Source organism: Mandrillus leucophaeus, unplaced genomic scaffold (genome assembly GCF_000951045.1).
Source record: "Mandrillus leucophaeus isolate KB7577 unplaced genomic scaffold, Mleu.le_1.0 Scaffold71, whole genome shotgun sequence".
Taxonomy (NCBI): Eukaryota; Metazoa; Chordata; class Mammalia; order Primates; family Cercopithecidae; genus Mandrillus; species Mandrillus leucophaeus.
In genome coordinates, this window is record NW_012107697.1 from 5,880,795 (window position 1) to 5,903,214 (window position 22,420).

Below are 22,420 nucleotides of genomic sequence, written 5' to 3' on the forward strand. Positions count from 1 at the left end.
AAACTGACTAAGTCTCGATAATTAGAGCCAGTAACTAGATTGGATTCTTACGCTTGCACATTTGTAAGCTGAAGCCTAATACTGCCTCTTTCTTTAAAGCCTCAGCTTCCTGGTCTTTAAAAATCTGCCTTCAAGGCCTGCCTTGAGGATTAAATAAAATATTGCTACATGAGCAAATGTGCCTAGCACAGTGGAAGATACAGTCCTTATTACACTGCCTTCTTTTCCTGCCTCAGCCCCTCTACACCCCATTTATTTCCAGTGTCTGGTTCCTAAATGTCAGGGAAGGGACCATTTCGGCCTCTTTCACATTACTGATGATTCTAGCTTCTATCAAAGGCTGTGGTGCCCCATTGTGGAGGGCTGTGGTAGGGCCTGGGGGCAGCCATTGTGGAGGAAGTCAAAGGAGGAAGTTAGACCCCAGGCAAGGAGGGCTAAGCTGTGAACAGGAACAACCCATCTCCCCTGCCATGACCATACTGCAGAGCCAAAGGCAAGCTGAGGGGTCATCTCTTAGGCTGCTCCCTATGAAGGGGATCCTCAAGCCTCTCAGCAAATTAACACTGGACCAGAGAGGTTGCACTCGATCCAACAGAAGTTAAGAAGTACAGCGTAAGCGAAAAAGACAGAGACTCAGCATGGTAACGTGCAAAGAGCACAATTTGGGGAGTTACAAGACCTGGCTTCCTGTCCTCATCAAATCACTTGCCTCTGCAGGTCTTAGTTCCTCATCTGTAACATGAGAGGATTGAGGTAAGTGATCTTAGTCTCTAAGGCCTGAAATTCTGTGAGCAGCTTTTCCTAAATATCGTATCTTAATATCTTAATATACATCCTGTTATTCAATCCTAAAATCATAACCTAAGTATCTTTGCCTATGTGCACATACACTTACTGTCACACCCAGGGGTGCCCCAATGCAGTACTGAGCATGTTACTGTAGATGTTATGGACTGAACATTTGTGATTCCCCCACAATTGGGTATTTTAAGATAGATACCCAATCTTAAAATTATAGGACCTCAGGCCTGAGTTGATCTGGGGATCGTAGTTGGGCCAGCAGACACACGGCTGGCTAGAGAGTTTTGGACCTGTCTCACTTCCTGGCGTGTTTGATCAAGTCCCATTTATAATATGTAAAGTACTCCCATAAAAGGGGATGCAGTAAATCATTTGAGGAAATTGAGCGTAACCTTTCTTAGAAGCTTAGCAGTGGTGGAGCTGGGGGGGTAGAATTTCCTGGGATTTCAGCTGCAGAGTAAGTCTCCAGAGCATCCGCCAAGAACTCCTGCCTCAGATTCCCTCTAGGAGCTTCCCAAACAGGCCTAGCCTGCTTAGAGTCAGGATAGCTGAAAAGGGCAGTCAGTGGTGGGGGCGAAAGGGGCACCCAGTGGCCGTAGAACACCGACCCTGTGCCAAACTCAGAGCTAAGCATATCACAAAACCCTAACAAGCTGGTGTGAATATCCTTTTGTTTACATATGTGGGGACTGAGATTAGATGGGTTAGGTCTGTGTGGTTCTTTTTTTTTTTTTTTTTTTGAGACGGAGTCTCGCTCTGTTGCCCAGGCTGGAGTTCAGTGGCACAATCTCACCCCAACCTCCACCTCCCAGGTTCAAGCGATTCTCCTGCCTCGGCTTTCCAAGTAGCTGGGACTACAGGCATGCACCACCACGCCCGGCTAATTTTTTTTGTATTTTTAATAGAGACAGGGTTTCACCGTGTTGGCCAAGCTGGTCTCGAACTCCTAACCTCAGCTGATTCGCCTGCCTTGGCCTCTCAAAGTGCTGGGATTATAGGCGTGAGCCACCACAGCCAGCCCCAGATCCTTTTTTTTTTTTTTTTGGTGGGACGTGGTGGTGGCTGTTTCCTCTGTTTTAAATCTCACCAGCCAATTGCTGCAGCGGAGATTCACTTCATCCCACCCTCGCCACCCCTTTGCTCCCTGAGACCCAGTAGTACCTCAGAGCTCTGGATGAGACAGCAGGAGTCACCCCTCTCCTACATTAATGACTGGGGATGAACGAATCTTTTAACCTGTCTGTTACCTCCTTTTCCTAATCTATGAAATAAAAGTCATAATGATGTCCTACCCACTTTGTGGGCTATTATGAGGATTCATGAGAGTGATTATATGAGAGTCTTAAGAACAGCTTCAGCACTGCCGTGGCACTGGTGTTACACACCATTTTCATAAATAAGCTCCGTTCTTTTCCTCCGTAGTAGCAGTCACTGCCTTTCCAGTTTTCTGTCTTTCCCCAGAACCTTTCATACCTTTTACACACCTGGGAGCACTTCCCCATCGTCTGCCAGCCTTGATAGGAGTTTGGGAGTTCACTGTGGCTCAGTGTTAGCCTCCCAATTCCACAGCACCCCAGAGAGAAATAGCCCCTTTCACTCAATGGACACCGTTAGCCCCAAACCAGCTGTGCTTTCCTCTGCAGGGATGCAAAGGCTCCTGACACTAACCGGACACTCTCCCTCCCGGATGCCTGATTTCCATGGTGCTCTGCAGAACCTGTAACCTAGAAACAGAATCTCCTGGACTGACAGTCAGAGACTGATGCCTTAAACAAGAAATGGAACCGAGCGGCTAGAGAACTAACTCACATTCCACTCCTCCCTCAGGTATCCCTCAGGGAAAGAATGTGTGGAAGCCTGCAGAAATGGTAAAGTCCTGGAGAGAAGTTAGTCATAAAAATATAACTCATGGCCATATTTATTGAGCACCTATTATGGGCAGGCGACTGCTAAGTGTTATTAGGTTGGTGCAAAATTAATTGCAGTTTTCACCATTACTTGTTTGTTTGTTTGTTTTTGAGACAGAGGCTTACTCTGTCACCCAGGCTGGAGGGCAGTAGCGCAATCTTGGCTCACTGCAACCTCCGCCTCCTGGGTTCAAGCGATTCTCCTGCCTCAACCTTCCAAGTACCTGGGATTACAGAGATGCGCCACCACGCCCAGCTAATTTTTGTATTTTTATTAGAAACGGAGTTTCACCATGTTGGCCAGGCTGGTCTCAAACTCCGGACCTCAAGTGATCCGCCCACCTCCACCTCCCAAAGTGTTGGGATTACAGGCGGGAGCCACTGTGCCCGGCCGGTTGGCGATTACCTTCAATGGCAAAAACCACAGTTACTTTTGCACTGATCTGATAACATCTGTGATCTCATTCTGGAATCACCATGCCCCTGGCTTGCTATTGTCCTTGGGTAAGACAGGCTTCTGATCCTCTGTTTCTCAGGAAATAATGATAGTTCACCGCATACAATTGAGAGAGCTTTTGAAACTTACGCCCTCCAGAGACATTCAGGTGGGCAGAGTTACTACCCTGCCAACCCGAGAGTAAAGGCTTCAGGGATAGCACTAATGACTTGATCTGAGGATCTGCAAGGAAGAAGGCAGTCCTGGCTAGCCTCTCCCCAGAGCCTGACTGTGGACACCAGCTCAGGGCTATCACTCTTCTGTTAGGATACCTCCGCTGAGCAGAAACACACACCCTCCACTGACTGCCTAGATGATGACAGACAGTGGGAAATGTTGCTTTCTTTTTCTCCACGCCGTGCTGAGAGTTCTCAGTGACTCCCCACTTTCTTCCTGATCAAACCTAAACTCCCCTGCCTGGCTCCTAACAATCTGTGTCATGTGTCCTCTTCAGCAGACTCCTGCCACCGTCACCTGTTCCCGGATGGTTTCTACCTGTGCACCTTTACCTTATGTTATCACCTTACCTGAGGAGCTTTTCTCTCTCCCTAAATCCCATACATGCTTTAAGACCTTCCCAGATGGTTGTGGATTATTTTAGCAGAGAAAGAATCTGGGTCTTCTGGTCCCCAGTCTCGAAATATTTCTATTAGCATGGAATTTACAGACATTTATTCCAGGAAAACTGTAAAGATTGATTAGATAATATGCACAGGCGTATGTGCAAAGGTTATTTCTGTTAAGTACCTAATATATGCCAAACATTGTGCTGAGCTCTTCAAATACATTATGTGATATTAATCGTTATTCTACCCTGTAAGGCAGTTATTATCGCCATTTAAGAGATTGGGAAAGTGAGTTTTAGGATAATTAACTTGTCCACAGTCCCATCGCTAATGAGAGTTTTGTTCCTAAGAATGTGCTCCCACCTGTGCCTCTGTGCAAAAACTCATTGATCATGGGGAGCAGAAAGGCGTTGTCTAGATGCTAGAGGGACACATAACAGAGGCAAAGAGAAAAATGTGTTTTATTTTGTCACCACCCATGGTCTAATGGCTGGTTTCCCAATTACAAACTGCTGCCTCCCTACAGCAGAGGCCAGAGTTCCAGCCCCTTTTTAGCAGGAACAAAACAAGGCCTCCTATATGGGCTGCTGGGCCCTGCCACACAAAAACATCAGGAAACCTAAACAGCATTTTCCCTGCTAACCACCCCCTAAGGAGGGCTGCCTAACAGGCTCTTGATGGGTTGGAAAACAGAGTCTTGTTGATAGGAGAGAAAGGCCTCCCCCACAGGTTGGAGGCCTTCAGCTGGAAGACTTACTTAAGCCCCCAAATAGCTCAGGAAATTTTTTTCCCTTTCTCTGATTAGCTTTATAAAAAAAAAAAAAAAAAAAAAAAACAAAACCCAGAGCCTTTTCCCATTGGCTGGCCTTGGTGGTAATGTCCCCAGCAGGCTTGCTATCCCATTGATTGTGGGATGTACAGCTCTTACACTGGACAACAGCTGAAAGCAGAAGCCATTAACCCCAGCTAACTGAAAGGGTTCACCACCAGGAGACTGATTCTGGAATTGAGTCTTTGTGATCAATATATCTTTCTCCATTAGTTTCATTTCCTCTGAAGGAAATGGGTAGAGACGTTATGGTTGATATTTACTGACAGGCTTCTCTACTGCCGTCCCTCAGCCTCATGGGGAGGAGGCTAGGGGAGAGGGGGCAAGACTTCAGAGATGAGATTGTTCAACTGAACTGCCCAGGCTCTTTGCAAGCCTATTTTACTGGCCTTGGTGATAAAAAGTAGCTGGATTTCCTTGTATGAAAGTGATAGAATAAATAATCTTATTATGTAGGAGAGTGACCAACTGTACTGGGTACAGAAAAGGGTGGCATAAGTTTGAGTGTCATTGGAAGGAGTTTGGACACATGGAAAAACTTTCTGAGTGCAAGGGCCATTAAGCAACCAAGAGACATTGCTGGATCTCCTACTCTTAATATCTGTGAGAAGAGGAAAAAGTCCTTCAAAAGTCATGGATGGTCTATAGTATAGTCTTATCTAGCCATAAGGAGAAATGAACAGGATTGTCCTAAGATCCTTTGCGGCCAAGGAATCACTATCACTTATGGTTGCTTCTGAGGACCTCAAAACACTTTATAGATGTCACATCTTTCTCAATCTCCCTGTGGGCTTGTAATCACCTCCTTTTTGAAAACGAAAAAACGAAAGCACAAAGAAATGACTTCCTTTGGGAAAAAGACACCTACCCGTGTTCCAGCTCCTGCGAGAACTTGCTAGAGCAGCTGTATGTGGCCAGTCCCTGATTTTGCTTTAGCCTGGAAAGCTTGGCTGAAATACCACTGCTTCCACTCCTTGGCTTGCACAACTCTTAAGCTATTCCCCCAAGGCTTCCCAACACTTACTTGACCTCTGTTGATTGAAGGTGGGACTGAATTGCATGAATCTTATTGGCCACCGGTAGCTGAAAGAGTGACCATATCAGAAACTGAAGTCTCAACTAACAGACGGTGGTAGATGAGAGGTGCTGTAGTATCTGAATTCAGGGAATTTGGTTGGTTGCTCTGCCAGCATCTTCCATCCCTGGTCACGGAAGTGCCTGGAATCAGGCTGGCTCTGATTCTGCCCATCCTCATACCCAACTGCTCTGCACATGGAGTAGACTCCATTCCCGGAACCAGTGTAAGCCAACAGAAGAGAAAAAGGAAGCACGCTGATTTTAGTGTAGGGTGGAACTGAACCTTTGCCAAAGCAAAAAGGTAGAATCCAAGAGGAATGGGTATTTAACAAAAGCCTAGAAGCAAGTCAATTCTGCTGCATAGAAAAAAAAAATGTAGGGGGAAGCTATCCTTTTTAGATTAACAGGATTTTTTGTTTTGTAGTCATAAAAGCCCTTTTCATGTCTAGACTTGCACCCACAGAGACTAGGTTCAGTTTTATTCATTTTTGTCTCTGAAAGATAAGAAGGAAAGCCTTTGCTGATATAGCTAAGGTAAATGTCAGGGGCACAGGCCCTAAGACTGAGAGGCAGATACTGAAATTCTCAATATCCCCAACTTCCTCTAATGCCAAGAAGCCCCATTCCAGCCTGGAAGGCACCAAGGGTCTGGAGTAGAGCTCCATGATTATGCCTAAGGAGAGGTTTATTGGTCACTTCTCCCTGGATTTCCAGGGAAGAGCGGGCACTTGTGATGCTTCCCAAGGCCCTGGGCTCAGTGTTTCGACACTGGTAGTGGGACTCTTGCTTTTACCTGAGACTCAAGGATTCCAGCTCATCCAAGTGACTTAGAGGGTGAAGGGGAAGAAAGAATTGCTCTGGCTGCTTGCTCAGACCCCTCCATGACAGGACATAGCAGATACATCAGAAGAGGGTGACAGCTTTTTCATAGGGTTGAGTTCTACCTCAGTGGAGGAAGAAGTTTAGCAGACTAGAAGTGGTTGATCATTAATTAACCAGTCTGGCAACCACTGCCTAATGGATCTCTGGCTCTCAGCCCATTGGGTTACTGGATGCTTTGTGTCTAGCCCCTGTCTCCAACATATGAGTCTTTTGGAAGCCTGATGCCTGGGAGCTCACGTATGTTTAAGTCCTGGACCTGGTGCCCAGGCTGCTTCTGGGCTATGATTGTGGCTTCGGTGTCTTCACCCTCCCTTTACACAGCTTCATGTAACATAGTCTCACTCCCAAGCCATTGCCTGTGGCCACTCTACACATCATTTCCTGCTCAGCCTAAAATTGGAACAGGTTAGGCCTTACCTGAGGTAGGCAGTCTCCTGTATTAGTCACCCAGTGTGGCTGGTGCACTGCAGACAAGTGATGGCCTTTCACTAGGCTGTGAAAGCTGCCTGTCTTCAGGGAAGAAGCGAAAGGAGAGGGGCAGGATAGCAGCTGTAGATACCCAGGATCCTTCTCAGCGGAATGAGTTGAGGGAGAAGCATCTCCAAGTGAAATGGAGGCCTCCATGAGTCAAGAGCTACCATGAACTGCCTATCTTATTCTGCCAGGAATATAGACGTAGTTGGCAATTAGGAGAAGAGACACAGTGATATAAAATAGGATATAGTGGTCGGGCGCGGTGGCTCATGCCTGTAATCCCAGCACTTTGGGAGGCCGAGGCGGGCAGATCATGAGGTCAGGAGATCGAGACCATCCTGGCTAACACGGTGAAACCTCGTCTCTACCAAAAATACATACACACACACAAATCAGCCGGGCGTGGTGGCGGGCGCCTGTAGTCTCAGCTACTCGGGAGGCTGGGGCAGGAGAATGGCATGAACCCGGGAGGCGGAGCTGGCAGTGAGCCAAGATCGTGCCACTGCACTCCAGCCTGGTGACAGAGCGAGACTCTGTCTCAAAAAAAAAAAAAAGTAATCTCTGATAGTAAAGGTTTCTTTTTGTTTTGTTTTGTTTTGTTTTGTTTTGTTTTTTGAGATGGAGTCTTGCTCTGTCACCCAGGCTGGAGTGCAGTGGCGTGGTTTCGACTCACTGCAACTTCTGCCTCTCAGGTTCAAGCAATTCCCCTGCCTCAGCCTCCCACGTAGCTGGGACTATAGGCATGTGCCACCATGCCCAGCTAATTTCTGTATTTTTCAGGAGACACGAGGTTTCGCCATGTTGGCCAGGCTAGTCTCCATCTCTTGACCTCCTGATCCACCCGCCTCAGCCTCCCAAAGTGCTGGGATTACAGGCGTGAGCCACTGCACCTGGTGTCTTATGCTCTGTTTGTATTTCAAGGGAATGGTATTGGTTAACTAAGGGACAAAACTTTACCACAGAGAGGCAAACTGACTTTTCCCAAGCCACACAGCACAGAGGACTAAGAATGAGATTTTCAAAGCTCTGACTGCAGTCAGGTCTCTTGGGCAGCATTCACAGAGGAGGAGAAGCAGCCAGGTGGGACAGGTACTGTGGAGACGGGCATGGTGGGCAGGAACGTTGCTCTGGAGTCAGAAGCAACTGAGTTACAGACCTGGAGGCCTTCACATAGTGCACTCCTCAAGAGCAAGGCCAATGTCTTAATGATATCTCTGTGTTTATTTGGACCTTACACATGGACATCAGGTGCTGAATAAATGGCTCTTGACTTGTAACGGTTGACTTGCATGACTGTCGTGTGGCCTGAAACCTCAGTTTCCTTATCTGTAATAGGATAAAAATGACTGCTAGCCTGGGAGCCCTCCTGAGTAGTTGGCTATATGGGATGATTTTCATGCATCCTTCTTGGGAGAGATTTTTCCCTCCCACAAATCTCAAGCTGCCTTCAGTCCTGCTGCCACATTGCTTAACTGAGAAAGTACAGGGAACAGAGAAGTAGATATCCCAGATCTGATTGGCTCCATTTGGTAACTAGATACAGGCACAGTGTCCTTCCCACTATCACGGCCAATGACTCTCCTGTCAAGAGGGCACTCTGTGGAGAAGCAGAATTGCTGTGTCCGTGAGGGCTGTCTGGATGGCATGAGGATTCAAATACCGTATTGCAGTCAGGAGTTTTGGGTACTGAATCATGTATTTACTCATATATATAGAAAAAAATATATACATATAAAGAAAAAAATATATATATATATATTTTGAGACTGAGTCTCTCTATTGCCCAGGCTGGAGTGCAGTGGCACAATCACGGCTTGCTGCAACTTCTGCCACCCTGGTTCAAGTGATTCTCATGCCTCAGCCTCCTGAGTAGCTGGAATTACAGGTACCTGCCACCAGGCCAGGCTAATTTTTGTATTTTTGGTAGAGACAGGGTTTCACCATGTTGACCAGGCTGGTCTCCTCAAACTCCTGACCTCCAATGATCCACCCACCCCGGCCTCCCAAAGTGCTAGGATTACAGGCGTTAGCCACTGCGCCCAGCCTATTTACTCATATATTTACAAAACAAAGTTAAACATCTGACCCTCTCAAGATTGGCAACTACTCGGTACACTGATTTATGGACTTTTAATCACAACCTCTAGAACCAACCCCTGTTACAGGACAACCAGAGATGACTTGACTGTTGGCCAGTCAGGGCAGAGCCACCAGGTGCATGGAGGTTCCTAACAATACCGACTTCCTAAGTTTGTCATGAAGTAGCTTGGTCCATTTTTATTACTATAAAGGAATACCTGAGGCTGGGTATAAAGAAAAGAGGTTTATTTGGCTCACAGTTCTGCAGACTATACGAAAAGCATGACTCCAGCATCTGCTTCTGTCAAGAACCTCAGGAAACTTCCACTCATAACAGAAGGCAAGGGGAGGAGACATTATATGGAGAGAAGAAGGGAGAGAGAGAAGGGAAAAGCTGCCAGGCTCTTTTCAACAACCAGGTCCTGTGGAAACGAAGAGTGAGAACTCACTCCCAGGAGACTGACTCCAGACCATTCAAGAGGAATCCACCTCCATGATCCAAATGCCTCTGACCAGGCCCCACCTCCAACACTGGGGATCAAATTTCAACATGAAACTTGGCAGGGTCAAGCAAGCCATATCCAAACCATGCCATAACGGTATAAAGTCTGAAGTGCCTGGTACATAAAGGCCCTCGATCATGATTGACTCCCTTATCCTCATTTTTCTTCTACTAGAGAAACAAATAGATGGAGAATCACCTGTGTGCCCTCAGTTCTCAAGATGGCCGCCAGCCCCAGGCACTCTGTTGAGCGGCCTCAGAGCATCCTGTAAGGATATTCAGCACTGACTCGGCAATTCATACAGCACAACGAAAGGCTCTGGTATTTCTACCTAAAACTACTTTATGAAAAAAATGTTGTTTTCCAAATATACCCAAAAAGAATACCTCCATCTTCCTTTGTGGCAACAATCACCACTGTATGGCTGGACGCTTCAACCAGGGAAAAGAGGAGTTGGGTTCTACCTCAGTTTTCCCATCCCCCAGTTCATTGCTGACTTTTAAGCTGATTTTGAGGGAGGAGAATGAGGCATCTGATTAATTAGGTCATCTTTTAATTGAATTCAAACTGTTAGGTGCGGAAAATTTAACAACTGGTATCCTGGAGGTTGAGAACATTTTTAAAAATATTAGTTAGTATTAAATGTTTCCAAATTTAAGATCATCTTAGCTACATGAAGGGAAGATAGAATTTAATTTTGGTTGCATAGGGAATTTCGTCCACTTGAAGGATTACATACTTGACGCTGTGCCTTCTCATTTCTTACGTGAACAAGTCCTTGGTGACAGAGAACCAATGCATGGAGCAGGTGTGGTGCCTGCGGCCACGTGTGTGAGTCCACCAGCAATGCAAAGCCAAGGACAATACAGCTCCAAGTAACTGGAAAGCCCAACAAATTAGTTTGCTACTTACTTGGATGAAAGTCTTACTATTTTAAGGGAATATATTTTTCATTCCATTAGCATATATCTTGTCTCTTGCTTTTTATGGCAGGTGTCAGATATTTGAGTTTTATCAAGTGACAATAAAATGGGGGAACTGTCCTCTGAAGGCATATGCTGAGCATCCCTAGAGAACCTGCTGGTCTGGGCTAATCTATCCCTCTGAGTTGGGGATGTCTTAAGTGTTTTTTTGATCACAGCATTGAGTGATTTGGGAGCCGAAGGTATTCCTTAGACAGGAAATAGGAGCTCAATGGGTGGCCCAAAATAAATGTCTGGATTACAAACAGAAAGAGGCAAGAAAGTGCAGTCAAGCCAACAAAGAAAACGACACCTAACAACAAGACTGGGTATGTCTCTTCAATGATACCTGGTCTCACTATTCTCCTGAAACAATACTAACCTCACTGTCACTATCACCCCCAGCCCCAACTTGTTTCTACTCCTGCATTTTCATTCAGGGGGTGTCTCCACCATCCACATAAATATTCGAGCTGCAGTACCAGATCAGTCTCAGCTCTATTCAGTCAACCATCTAAACATCATTGCCAATATCCTCATTGTCACTGCTTCAGTTCAACCTCTCAATGTGTTCTTCCCATCTGTTGTCAAGGCCTTCTAGTCTCCCAGCATCCAGCTGTATCTCTCTGAAATTTATCCTTCAATGCAAGCAAATCTGATCGTGCCTCTCTCTAGCTTAATTTGAGTCAGGTCCAAGCTTTAAAGTGGTGCATAAGGCCTTTGCAAGTGATCTCCTGCCTATTTTTTCAGGTATCTGCAGAGGCCTTTAACTTTACCCTCTTCCAGCTTTACAATTTTGGCCCTAGCATTACCAAACTCGAATTTTCCTGCACGTGCAGTGCTGTCTCTTGCTTTCATCTGTTTACTGCTGCCATTCTCTCTACTTCAAATGTCCTTCTGCTTTCCTTTCTTTCTCTAGTCAGCTCTCACTTTGCCTTTTTTTTTTTTTTTCTTCTGAGATGGAATTTTGCTCTTGTTGCCCAGGCTGGGGTGCAGTGGCGCAACCTCGGCTCACTGCAACCTCCGCCTCCCGGGTCCAAGTGATTCTCCTGCCTCAGCCTCCCAAGTAGCTGGGATTATAGACACCCACCACCACGCCACCACGCCCGGCTAATTTTTGTATTTTTAGTAGAGACGGGGTTTCGCCATGTTGGTCAGGGTGGTCTCGATCTCCTCTCCTCAGGTGATCCACCCACCTTGGCCTCCCAAAGTGCTGGGATTCCAGGCATGAGCCACCGTGTCCAGCCTCTTTTAGCTTTTAAGGTCTAGATCAAGCATCATTTCTTGTAGGAAAGAATCCTAAACTTCCTCAGCCCACAACCCCCTAGTGTCCAATAATTTTTACATAGAGCCTGTGGGCCAACATAAATACCAACAGTTCTGTTTATTTAGTAGTTAGATCTAAACACCTTAATAAGGATTTTTGTCCTGCCAACTTAAGAGCTGTGTCAACACACACAGACACACACACACACACACAAATTGGAAGAAAAATGATATTTGTATTCTTAAGTAACCACAGCTACTTACTAACGGGATGTGTATGTCTGTGGGGCACCGTACAACTGCCCAAGCCTTAGGATCAGATGGGGTACTGCCACTGTCATTACCTGTTCCACATTGATTTTCACTGGCTACTTGGTTTTTATTACGACAGTTGCTGAAACTGCAGCTTCACCAAGATAGGACCTCAAGAATGCAGCCCAGTCTGATACTGTGAACTCTAACTACCTCAAGCTAGAAGCTTATGTGGTGTTCAACAGATGAGTATGCTGTGTTTCCCTTATAACATTTAAAACATCCAGTGGCACCTCTTTTGAGTTTGCTGTGGTGTTCTGACCTAGAGTAGCTTGGTGTACAATTTGAGAACCTCAGGCTTGGGAACTCCCCACTATGGAGCTGGGCCCACCGTGAGCTCTCTTAGCACCCTGCACGTCTCTGTCATGGCCCTTGGCCTATTGCATTGTACGAAGCTGCTTTTGTATCGGACTCTCTAAGGCTGTGAGCTCTCTAAGGGTAGGGACCATACTTTCCTCCTCTTTGTACATCCCGTGATAATGCAGGGGTTTTTTTTTTTATTTTCATTTGGTTTCCTGGTAAGAGTTCCATAGGAGGAGAAGAAAAAAGAGAGTAGAAGGAAAAGAAATAAGGGAGAGGAGGGAAGGAAAGAAGGAAGGAAGAAAGAGAGAGGGAAGGAGGAAGAGGAGGGAGGGAAGGCAGAAAGAAGGAAAGCTGCTTTGTCTCAGGCAGACTAATAGGAAAGCAATTTTTGCTTGCAAACCTCCTTCAAGGGAATGAGAGGTATTCTCCGTGACCCTGGGGCCAGGCCAACCTTGAATTCAAAAATCCTCCGCGCTGATGGCAGAAAGTAGGAAGAATCCCGCCTGAGCGTTGCAAGGCCATTGGCGGGCACTGCTGGTCCCTCCCCTGCGGGAAGGATCACTGCTCACCTGTTTTTTTGTTTGTTTGTTTGTTTGTTTGTTTGTTTTATTAGCCATTGTGTTTCTTTTCTTTGTGCTGTTCTTCCTCATCCTCAGTAAGCATGAGAGTTTTTACACTATTTCTTTTTCATATTCTGCTACAAATGAGATAATCAGAAAGATTAGGGCTAGGATCAGAAGTCAAATTTAGGTTCACACATGACAAAACTTCAACAATTCACATTTCACCAGTTCTAACCAAGAAGGTTCCATTTAAATCACTGATTGCTGTCATTTGTTGCTGTCATCCAATGGGTGCATTTTAGTTTCAAGGGATATGCCTCCTTTATCTGCTGGAGGTCTCAGACAGTGTCTGAGTAAACTCTCTGCCAACTCCTCAGTCACCCTGAGGACAGCAGATGCACAGGCTCAGGCTGGGGTTTAGGGTCCACCCCACATACTCCCACTTGCCCTTGGCATTGGCCCCATGGGTGGACCACGGAGGTGGGTGCTCTATGGCAACAGTCTTTCTTCAGCAGAGTGGAGAGGGAGAGGCATGTTCTGCCGCGCCCATGTTCAGTCTGTTCTGTGGGCAGAGTTTGGGGAACACACTTAGCCCAAATCGGTGCCAGCCTGGCAGTGGGTGAAGGGCCAGCAAGGTTTGTCTGTGGCTCATGACCTTAGGGAAAATGAGATTTTACTCCTCCAACCTCCTGCCTGGAGAACTGCACTGTTTCAGATAGGTAACAGCTTTCTCGAAGCTTTCAAAAATAAAAATACAACCTTTAACGTACACAGCTGCCAGAAAGTCCTTCCTGGAAGCTAACTTGCGCCCTTTGTGCTTATTTTATTTTGGCCAACCCTCCCTGGAGCATGTGCACCAGATACGATAACCTTCCACCAAACCGGGACCTCTCAGATCTCGGCTTTTCAGAACAAAGAATTCGGATTTCCTTAGCCTTTCATCATCATCTTATCACCCAAACCTTTCATTATCTTTTTCAATTTTTTCTTTGAACTCTTTCCAAAACTTGTCTTTTGAGTTACGGAGCCCGTAACTTAATTAGATCTTTCATTTCCAGAGGATACTCCTAGTGCCTCGGAAGAAATAAATTAAATTTCAGTTGGATGTATTTCATTGGGGGAAGGGTGCAGAAAAAAAAAGAAATTGAATTCCTTATATAAATAGCACATTGTCTGGTGCCACAAATGCGTTTTCCTTTTCCCAGTTGTTTTTGGAACAATGGGTCCTTTTTTGGTGACTTTAATTCCTCAGAGATTCTAACCTCTAAAAGGTCATGGTTTGTGTTCTTTTGTGCATACACGGCTTCTGTACTGAAATAAAAAGGCGAGATGTGTGGCCTCTGATTGTCTGGTAAGTCGTGAGGAAACAGACAAGGCTGCAGCCCAGCAGCAGTTAAGCACCTTGTCAAAGTGTGGGAATGAGCATGTGTGGGTCTCTGTGCTTCTAGCCTTTTCTGCACCAGATGTTCCAAGGGGAGCAGAGGGATCTGTCTTGCTTCTCCGTAACTTCATCTCTCTGTAAGTAGGCTTGCGTTTTACAATGCTGTTCTCATGAGATGTGCAGACTTCCCTATCCTGATCATTTGGTATCTGTCCACAGACTTTCATGGGGGAAAGGGACCATCTTTAACTTGTCTTTCTGCTGTGGAGCAGAACAACAGAGGCTGGCCTTTGCTCAGCCATCACCCCAGCCAGGCTGCTTTAAGCGCATTTCATCACTTGTTTCCACTTGAGTTTTTCCTTGTGTCAAATGAAGAAGTTGGGTTCACAGATGACCTCTGAGGTCCCTTCCAGTCCAACCCTGTGATTCTCACAGCATCGGTCATTCTAATTGCTCCATAGAAGGGTAGGACAAGGAAGCAGGGGGTGAGTTTAGCAGCCAGTTGGGGAAAGGATGCTTGCAGAGAGTGTCAGTGTAACTTGGATTCCCACTTATCTCTTCTCCCTCCCAAGGATCCTGAATCAACGTAGTGTGAAGGGACAGGAAAGAGCACCTATTGATCACCTGTGATGGGTCGGATGCTCCTTCTCTACACTGGCTCATTTAATCATTACCTCTCACGTAGAATAGATGTACCAGGTGTTTTCCACCTCAACAACCGCCACGCGCCCCATCCACCCCACCCAGATGTGTCTGCACCCTCAGATTTCACTTGAAATGTTCCCTCCTTAGTGTAGCCTTCCCCAGCCCCTCAGAACAGATTAGATCTCCCTGTCCTATGTTCTTATGTCCCCTATGCTTTCCCTCCACTGCACTTAATGCCAATGTAATTAAATCATTATCTGTATAATAATATTTACGTGCCTACTCAACAGAAAACTACTTTAGGGCAGGGATCTCATAACTCTTGTTCATTACTGTATTCCTAGAGCCTAGTACAGTGCTGACAAAATAGTTGAAATTCAGTAGATGTTTGCTGAATAAATGTAAGCATGAATGCATGAATGAAAGGATGGATGAATAGCAAGGCTAGATACAAATCCAGAACTATCTGGCTCTTGGAGACCTGTGTATGATTTCAGAAGAGCTCCACTTGTAAGTTTGTACACAGGGCTTCACTGCTATAACCGGCCTATGGATACTTAGCCACAGTTAGTTATGCTCTGAGTCATTTCTCCAGAAGTGGGAATGATAGCTGCACTGCTGTGGCCATTCCTTTTAACCCAGTGATACTCGTCCCCAAAGATGTCTATAAAATACTTGGAGATGATGGATCCAGCCTGGTGGTGGTTGGAAGTGGGTGGAGGGAGGCAATGAATTAATCCAAACCAACTGTCCTTGTAAGCATTTAGCCCTATGTCTTAATAATAATCAGCACCAGCCTGGGCAACATAATGAGATCCTGTCTCAAAAATAAAAAATTAGCCAAATATGGTGGCATGCACCTGTAGTCCCAGCTACCTGGGAGGCTCAGTGAGAGGATTGCTTGAGTGCGGGAGGTCGAGGCTGCAGTGAGCCATGATCATCACATCACTGCACTCCAGCCTGGGTGACAGAGTGAGACTCTGTCTCAAAAGAAAAAGAAAAAGAAATAGAAAACCATCAGCACCACTTCTAATACTTTCTACCAAACGAGCTGAAAACAAGAATCTGCTCTTTCGGGGATCTGGGTCAGTAAGAATGAGCGGGTGAAGAGGAAGGAGGAAAAAGCAAGACATGACAACCTTTAGAGAAGCAAAAATAAAACTCTAATGTGGAAACTGCTGAAAATAGACTGCCTGGGCTGTCAGACTGCATGCAAATCTGATGCTAATTACATGGAAATTAATTACAAGTCCTAACTTCCATATGTCTCGATATGACCCCTGGGGGGAAACCTGCTGCAGGTGTCTACTCCCCACCACAGAGTAGTGAGCAGAACACAGGCTATGATGTCGCCTCCTTCACACTCGCTCTTGCCACTGCAGTGAGAAAAGCTGAGAGGAGGCTAAAAATACTAACAATAGAAATTTGATTTCTTCTTTCAGACAAAAAGCCTTGGCATCCACGGGAGGAAGAAGTGTTCAGGCAGCATGTGACTGGTTGGTATGAGATAAATAAATTGAGAAAATAGCATATAATTAACTCTTAAGTGCATGTGGATGAGTGGGGAGGTGCAGACTTTCTCTAGTGGACTCTTCCAGAAGAGACAGGAGCCAAAAGACTGTGGCAAGGGCATTTATCAAGTCAATTGCCTCCTCTGCCCTGGCCCCAGGGTATATTTCTCCTTGGAGCTGTTTAAAGAAAATTCTAAGTAATTCCCAGATAGAGCCCCTCTCATAAGATCTGTCCCCGCTCCAGTCACTTAAAGATTCATTTTAGGGGTATGGATACTGGGCAAATCAATTTAGAGAAGTACCCTACTGACCTTTCAGGGTATCCCTACCCAGGGTGGATCCCACAAGGTAACCTGTCTGGGAGCTTCCCTTGTCTTTGGAGGGACATGGGTTTAATTATAGGCTGACCTGAGGGACAGGCTGGGTTGGTCCTAGTGGATTGAGACAGGATTTGGAGTTGATCCAAGAATGCTTCCTGGAGAGTGGTTTCAGGACTTTTTTAAGGAGTTGTAGGATGAGGAGGCAAAATGACAAGAAGGAAGACAGAAGTTGCTGCATCCGAGAGTTGATTGTGAAGTGTGAGTTTCCAGAAGTAGATTTTTAAGTCATGAATGAAAACCCTTCCCTGCGCGCTATGCTGGGGATTCGGAGCACGTGGAGGGTGGATCTGTCTCTCAGTTCTTTTTTTCCTCCCGTTATTCTCAAGCAACACCTCACTGGCTTACTTCTGTCTTACAGGTTATTCTCCCACGTCGGTGACCCCTTCCTGGATGACCCCCTGCCCCGGGAGTACGTCCTCTACCTCCGTCCCACTGGCCCCTTAGCACAGAAGCTTTCCGACTTTTGGCAGCAGTCGAAGCAGATCTGTGGGAAGAACAAGGCACACAACATCTTTCCCCACATCACACTCTGCCAGTTCTTCATGGTGAGCGGCAGCCCCCCCGCCCCTGGGAAGCCTGACTCCCAGGATCCCAGCCGACCCTTTGGGACCTGGAACAAAGGGGGAGCCTCGCAGGAAGATGGCAGGAATAGTCACGGGCTCTTAGAGCTGGAGGGACCTTCAAGGGATCAGTGAGGTCCACCATGAGCCCCTCACCGCAACGCTTCCTAGTTTTATCTGCTGAGGCCCAGGAGCACCCCAGGATGGGGGCAGCACCAGATTGTAACCCTCTGTGAGAGACACATGGGTCTGGCTGCTGGAATAGAATCACTGATCTAGCTTCACACTCGTTTGCTGTCTACCCTCTCCACTCTTACGACAACCAAAGAGGAGGAACTAAGAGCAGGGAACAAAAAAGGTAGTCTATAGACAGGCAAAGCCATTTCCTATCCATGGGGTTTTTTTTTCCCACTATATATTTCTAGAGAATGCAAAGATATTTACTTGCTGTTGTTACCTAGTCTATAATCCTAGCTGTCAGGAAGCTTATCTACTGACAATTTTTTTTATTTTTTTTTAAGAGACAGAGTCTTGCTCTGTCACACAGGCTGGAGTGCAGTAGCATGATCTCAGCTCACTGCAACCTCCATCCCTCGAGTTCAAGCGATTCTTCTGCCTCAGCCTCCCAAGTAGCTGTGATTACAGGCATGCGCCACCATGCCCGGCTAATTTTTGTATTTTTAGTAGAGACGGGTTTTCACCATGTTGGCCAGGCTAGTCTTGAACTCTTCACCTCAAGTGATCCGCCCACCTTGGCCTCCCAAAGTACTGGGATTATAGGTGTGAGCCACCGCGCCCGGCGTCTACTGACCAAATATCATCCCCCTCACTATCACACATGTAAATACATTTTGTGTACTTTAGCTCTCTGTGGTAATACAGAAGAGTTGATTTATCTCCATACATTCAAGACCAAAGTGGTTGCATTTTAAAACATTTTTATAAAAAATATTTTGCTTTATTCCCCAGATATATTCTCTCTCTTTTTCTCTCTCTCAGGTAATAATATGTTCCTAACACCTTCTCTTTTACCATTCAGCCTGAAAATCAAAGTGACTATCATTTCCTCTTAGTCATCCCAGGATCTTTCTCAAAACCCTTAAGAGTTTGAGAGACATTCATTCTTTTTTCCAATGCTCTCAGGAAGGTAGGAGGATGATGTCACAGCTCTCTGGGACTCATTCTTCCAAACTCTCATGAGGGTGGATGTAGAGTCAACTTCTGATCATCTAAGAGGAAAAGAAAAGGTACAGATGATACAAAGTAGTAGAAAACACGCAGCTTCTCCTGGGATGCTGCACTCTCTCCTGTCACATTCCTTCAATTTTTTTTTTTTTTTCACAAGCAAGGAGAACTTTGATTTTTTTTTTTCTTTTTCTTTTTTTTTTTCTAATTGATATATAGTCTCTCTCTGTCACTCAGGCTGGAGTGCAGTGGCGTGATCTTGGCTCACTGCAACCTCCACTTCCCAGATTCAAGTGATTCTCCTGCCTCATCCTCCCACGTAGCTGGGACTACAGGCACCCGCCACCACGTCTGGCTAATTTTTGTATTTTTAGTAGAGATGGGGTTTTACTATGTTGGTCAGACTGGTCTCAAACTCCAGGCCTCAAGTGATCCGCCCACCTCGGCCTCCCAAAGTGTTGGGATTACAGGCATGAGCCACTGCGCCCAGCCTGATTTTTTCTAATTGATAAAAATTGTATACATTTATAGTGTATAACATGATGGTTGAATAAATGTGTGCATTGTGGAGTGCCTAAACCAGGCTAATTGTATATGCATTACCCCGCATGTTTATCATGTATTTATGTTGAGAACAAAATCTACTCTCTTCGTAATTTTCAAGCATACAATACGTTATGATTAACTATAGACACTAATAGCATAATAATAGGTCCCTTGAACTTAATTTCTCCTGTCTAAGTGAAGTTTTGTGTCCTTTGACCAACATCTCCCCCATCTCGCTCCCCTTTCTTGCTTTGTGCTCGACCAGTCCTACAGCATTTTGGCTGGGTTCACAGGGGCCACTTCAGAGCAAGGAAAGGAGGGAAGAGGTTGCGTGTTCCCCGGATTAATCCACCAGTTGGGTAATCTGTGTCTGAGTAATTGGAGGTCTGCAGTTCCTCTCTCTCCCCACAGACGGGGATGGTGGTTAAGTAATTGCACTATCAGCCTCCTCCAGTTTCTGGGGAGAGGATGCCAATGTTAAGTAGCAGCAGACTTCCATCTCCCCTCGTCTCTAAGTGAAGACTGCCTGTTTTCCCTGCCAGTGCGAGGACAGCAAGGTGGATGCCCTGGGGGAAGCCCTGCAGACCACGGTCAGTCGCTGGAAATGCAAGTTCTCCGCCCCGCTGCCCCTGGAGCTCTATACGTCCTCCAACTTCATCGGCCTCTTCGTAAAGGAAGACAGTGCGGAGGTCCTCAAGAAGTTTGCTGCTGACTTTGCTGCAGAGGCTGCATCCAAAACCGGTGAGCAAACAGCTGCCAGGCCAGCCCTGGGCCCTGTCAATCAAAGAGCTGGAAAGGAAAAGGGATAGGAAATGGTGGTAGAGGAGCAGGATGGGGTCAGGAGGTGGAGGGCCCTGCAGGAACGGGCACGTGTGACAAAAAAGCAGCCTTGTCCTGCAGCACCCCACGCCTTTTTGCTCCCTTGTAAAAATGTTCCACTCCTTTTCTGCTAACCTGGAGAGACCGTCTAAGGCTTATTCCCTAACCCCCAAGTTGAAGCTTCACAAATGACTTCCATACGGAACTAGAAATGTATTTCTTTGTAGCACCACCATCTCCTCCTATTTCAGAATTAAAGAAACATCCTTTCTCCCTCCCAAGCTACTGGTGTTTATCTGGGTCTCACTGTTTACTCCACGACAATCCAGATCTTTTCTCAGTGGGTAGCACAGGATAGAGAGAAGAGTGGAAGCACTTCGTATTATATCACAATAAAATCCACTGAGCCAATACCCTTCAACTTGCTGAACACCATTAGATAGGACCCCAAGCCCCAAGAGTCTGTCTAAAAATGTAACCCCTTCCAGATGTCTCCTGCTCTTCTCATGGGAGCTTTTAGCTCAGGGCACCTGAGATTTCCTGTCAAAGGAATTAGCTTAAAGCTCGAGGCAGGAGACACGATGGAGGTGACAAGAGGGAGAAGTTTGCAAAGCTCTCGTGTCTGGCTACAGGTGTGGACAAGCTCACTTAGCTCAATGACAGCAGGGAAACAGACAGACAACCAGGTGCGGGGAGAGCCTCTTGGCTCCCTCCAGCATGAAATCACAATTGGTAGGTACTTACTGGTCACCTACTATGAGGATTCCTCCTACATGAGGAGTGCAACAGGGAAGAGAACAAGAAGTGGTTTCTCCTGGCCAGGCCCTGTGTAACATCAGCTCTGAAAAGAGAAAGGGGTGGTTCCACCGTCATGGAAGGAAGGAAACTTGCCCTGAGACTATGTTGATCAGGACAATGGAGGAAAGACCGGCAGGTGGGCGGGTGGCAGGAGCACAGGCAGCCAGGCATGAGGAGGGTGTGAGCAGAGGACAGTGGGGAGGCTGCCCCGGCCAGAGTGGACGGTGCAGGATGCACAGGGGAAGCCAAGTGCTGAGTGCAAAGCTGGAGGAGACCTGGAACTCCCCTACCCATAATTTTATGGAGTGCCAGAGAGGGGGAAGACCTGAGCAAAGCCACACAGTTTGCTCCTTAGCCTTTTGGCCTATCCCTCACCTGCCATTGTTCCCTGCTGCTATTTTCATCACCATTTCAGGCCCTTTGGGGGCCTGAGATTCCTCTTTACCAGAAAAGCCCCACACAGGGCTTGGGACTTATGAGTGTGATGGGGGCTCAGCATCACTGCAGGATCACAGCGCTCTCGGAAGGAACACAAGGACCTTAAGACCCCTCTGTACCTGGGGAGGGGGCCTCTTTAGACTCCGCAACCCCCACCCCCACCTCTTCCTCTCCCTCAGCGACGGGACTAGTCTCTGGGTCCTGACTTCAGTGAAACCTGACATTTCATAGGAGCTTAATATTTCAGAGAAAGAGCATAACAGAGAGGCAAATTATTTCCTGGTCTTATCCCTCAATCTCAAGGAAATGGCTTTCTCTCATCACACAGTAGTTATCGTCAGAACCACTAAATCCCCACAAGGACCAAAACTAATGTCAAAGCCGCAAAACCCAAATCCTTCACAAATGAGAAAAGCAAGCCTCAGCCAGGGCCGCAGCAGATTCTTGGAGTGCATACTGAGCGAGAAGCAGTCGAAGCCCCAGCTTTCCCCGTGGGAGGTGGGAAGAGCCAGTCCCTCTCCAAGATCCTGCTGTCATGAAGAACTTGGCCAGCTTCGTTTCTCTGCTGTTGTGTGGCCCCCTGGTGGGGATGTGGAGAACTGGATGACCCTGCACAGCTTAGCTGGTCCAGCTCCTTGTTACCTAGCATGGAAAGCCGGCCACCATGTCTTTGCCCTGGAACTTGGTATTCTCCAGTTGTTGGCAGGCCCAGATATAATCAAGAAGATTTAGTGTCGTCCTCCATTCAAAGTGGTCAAAGGAGATTCATTCATGTGCATTTATTCATTTAACAAGTACTGAAAACCTGCATGATATGCTGAGTAAGGACACAGTGTAAGCAAGAGACAAAAACCTTGTCTCATGGGACTTACACCAAAGAAGGGCAATGCAGTATAAAAGAAAAAGTACTTAAAACCGAAATGCTCAATTTCTGCTTCTATCTTGGGCCACTAATTCTCTGTGTGACTTGACCAAGCCCCTTAAATTCTCAAATTCCCTAATTTCTTCTAGTTGCAACTTCTTCATTATTCTAGCTTGTACAATAGATGATTCTCCCTCACTGAACATACAAAAGAGGCCAGGCATGGTGGTTCACACCTGTAATCCCAGCTACTCAGGAAGCTGAGGTGGGAACAT

At 46.4% G+C, this 22,420-nt stretch overlaps 1 protein-coding gene across 1 annotated transcript in view; it reads left to right on the plus strand.

Annotated features, from left to right (window-relative positions):
• The window catches only part of UBASH3B (ubiquitin associated and SH3 domain containing B), a 167,762-nt gene that overhangs the window by 117,722 nt on the left and 27,620 nt on the right, over positions 1-22,420 (plus strand). Inside the window, exons 2-4 of the mRNA XM_011964989.1 lie at positions 16,489-16,542; positions 17,296-17,482; positions 19,771-19,969. Of these exons, the coding sequence (XP_011820379.1) occupies positions 16,489-16,542; positions 17,296-17,482; positions 19,771-19,969 (440 nt within the window). The remainder of the gene's footprint in view (positions 1-16,488; positions 16,543-17,295; positions 17,483-19,770; positions 19,970-22,420) is intronic.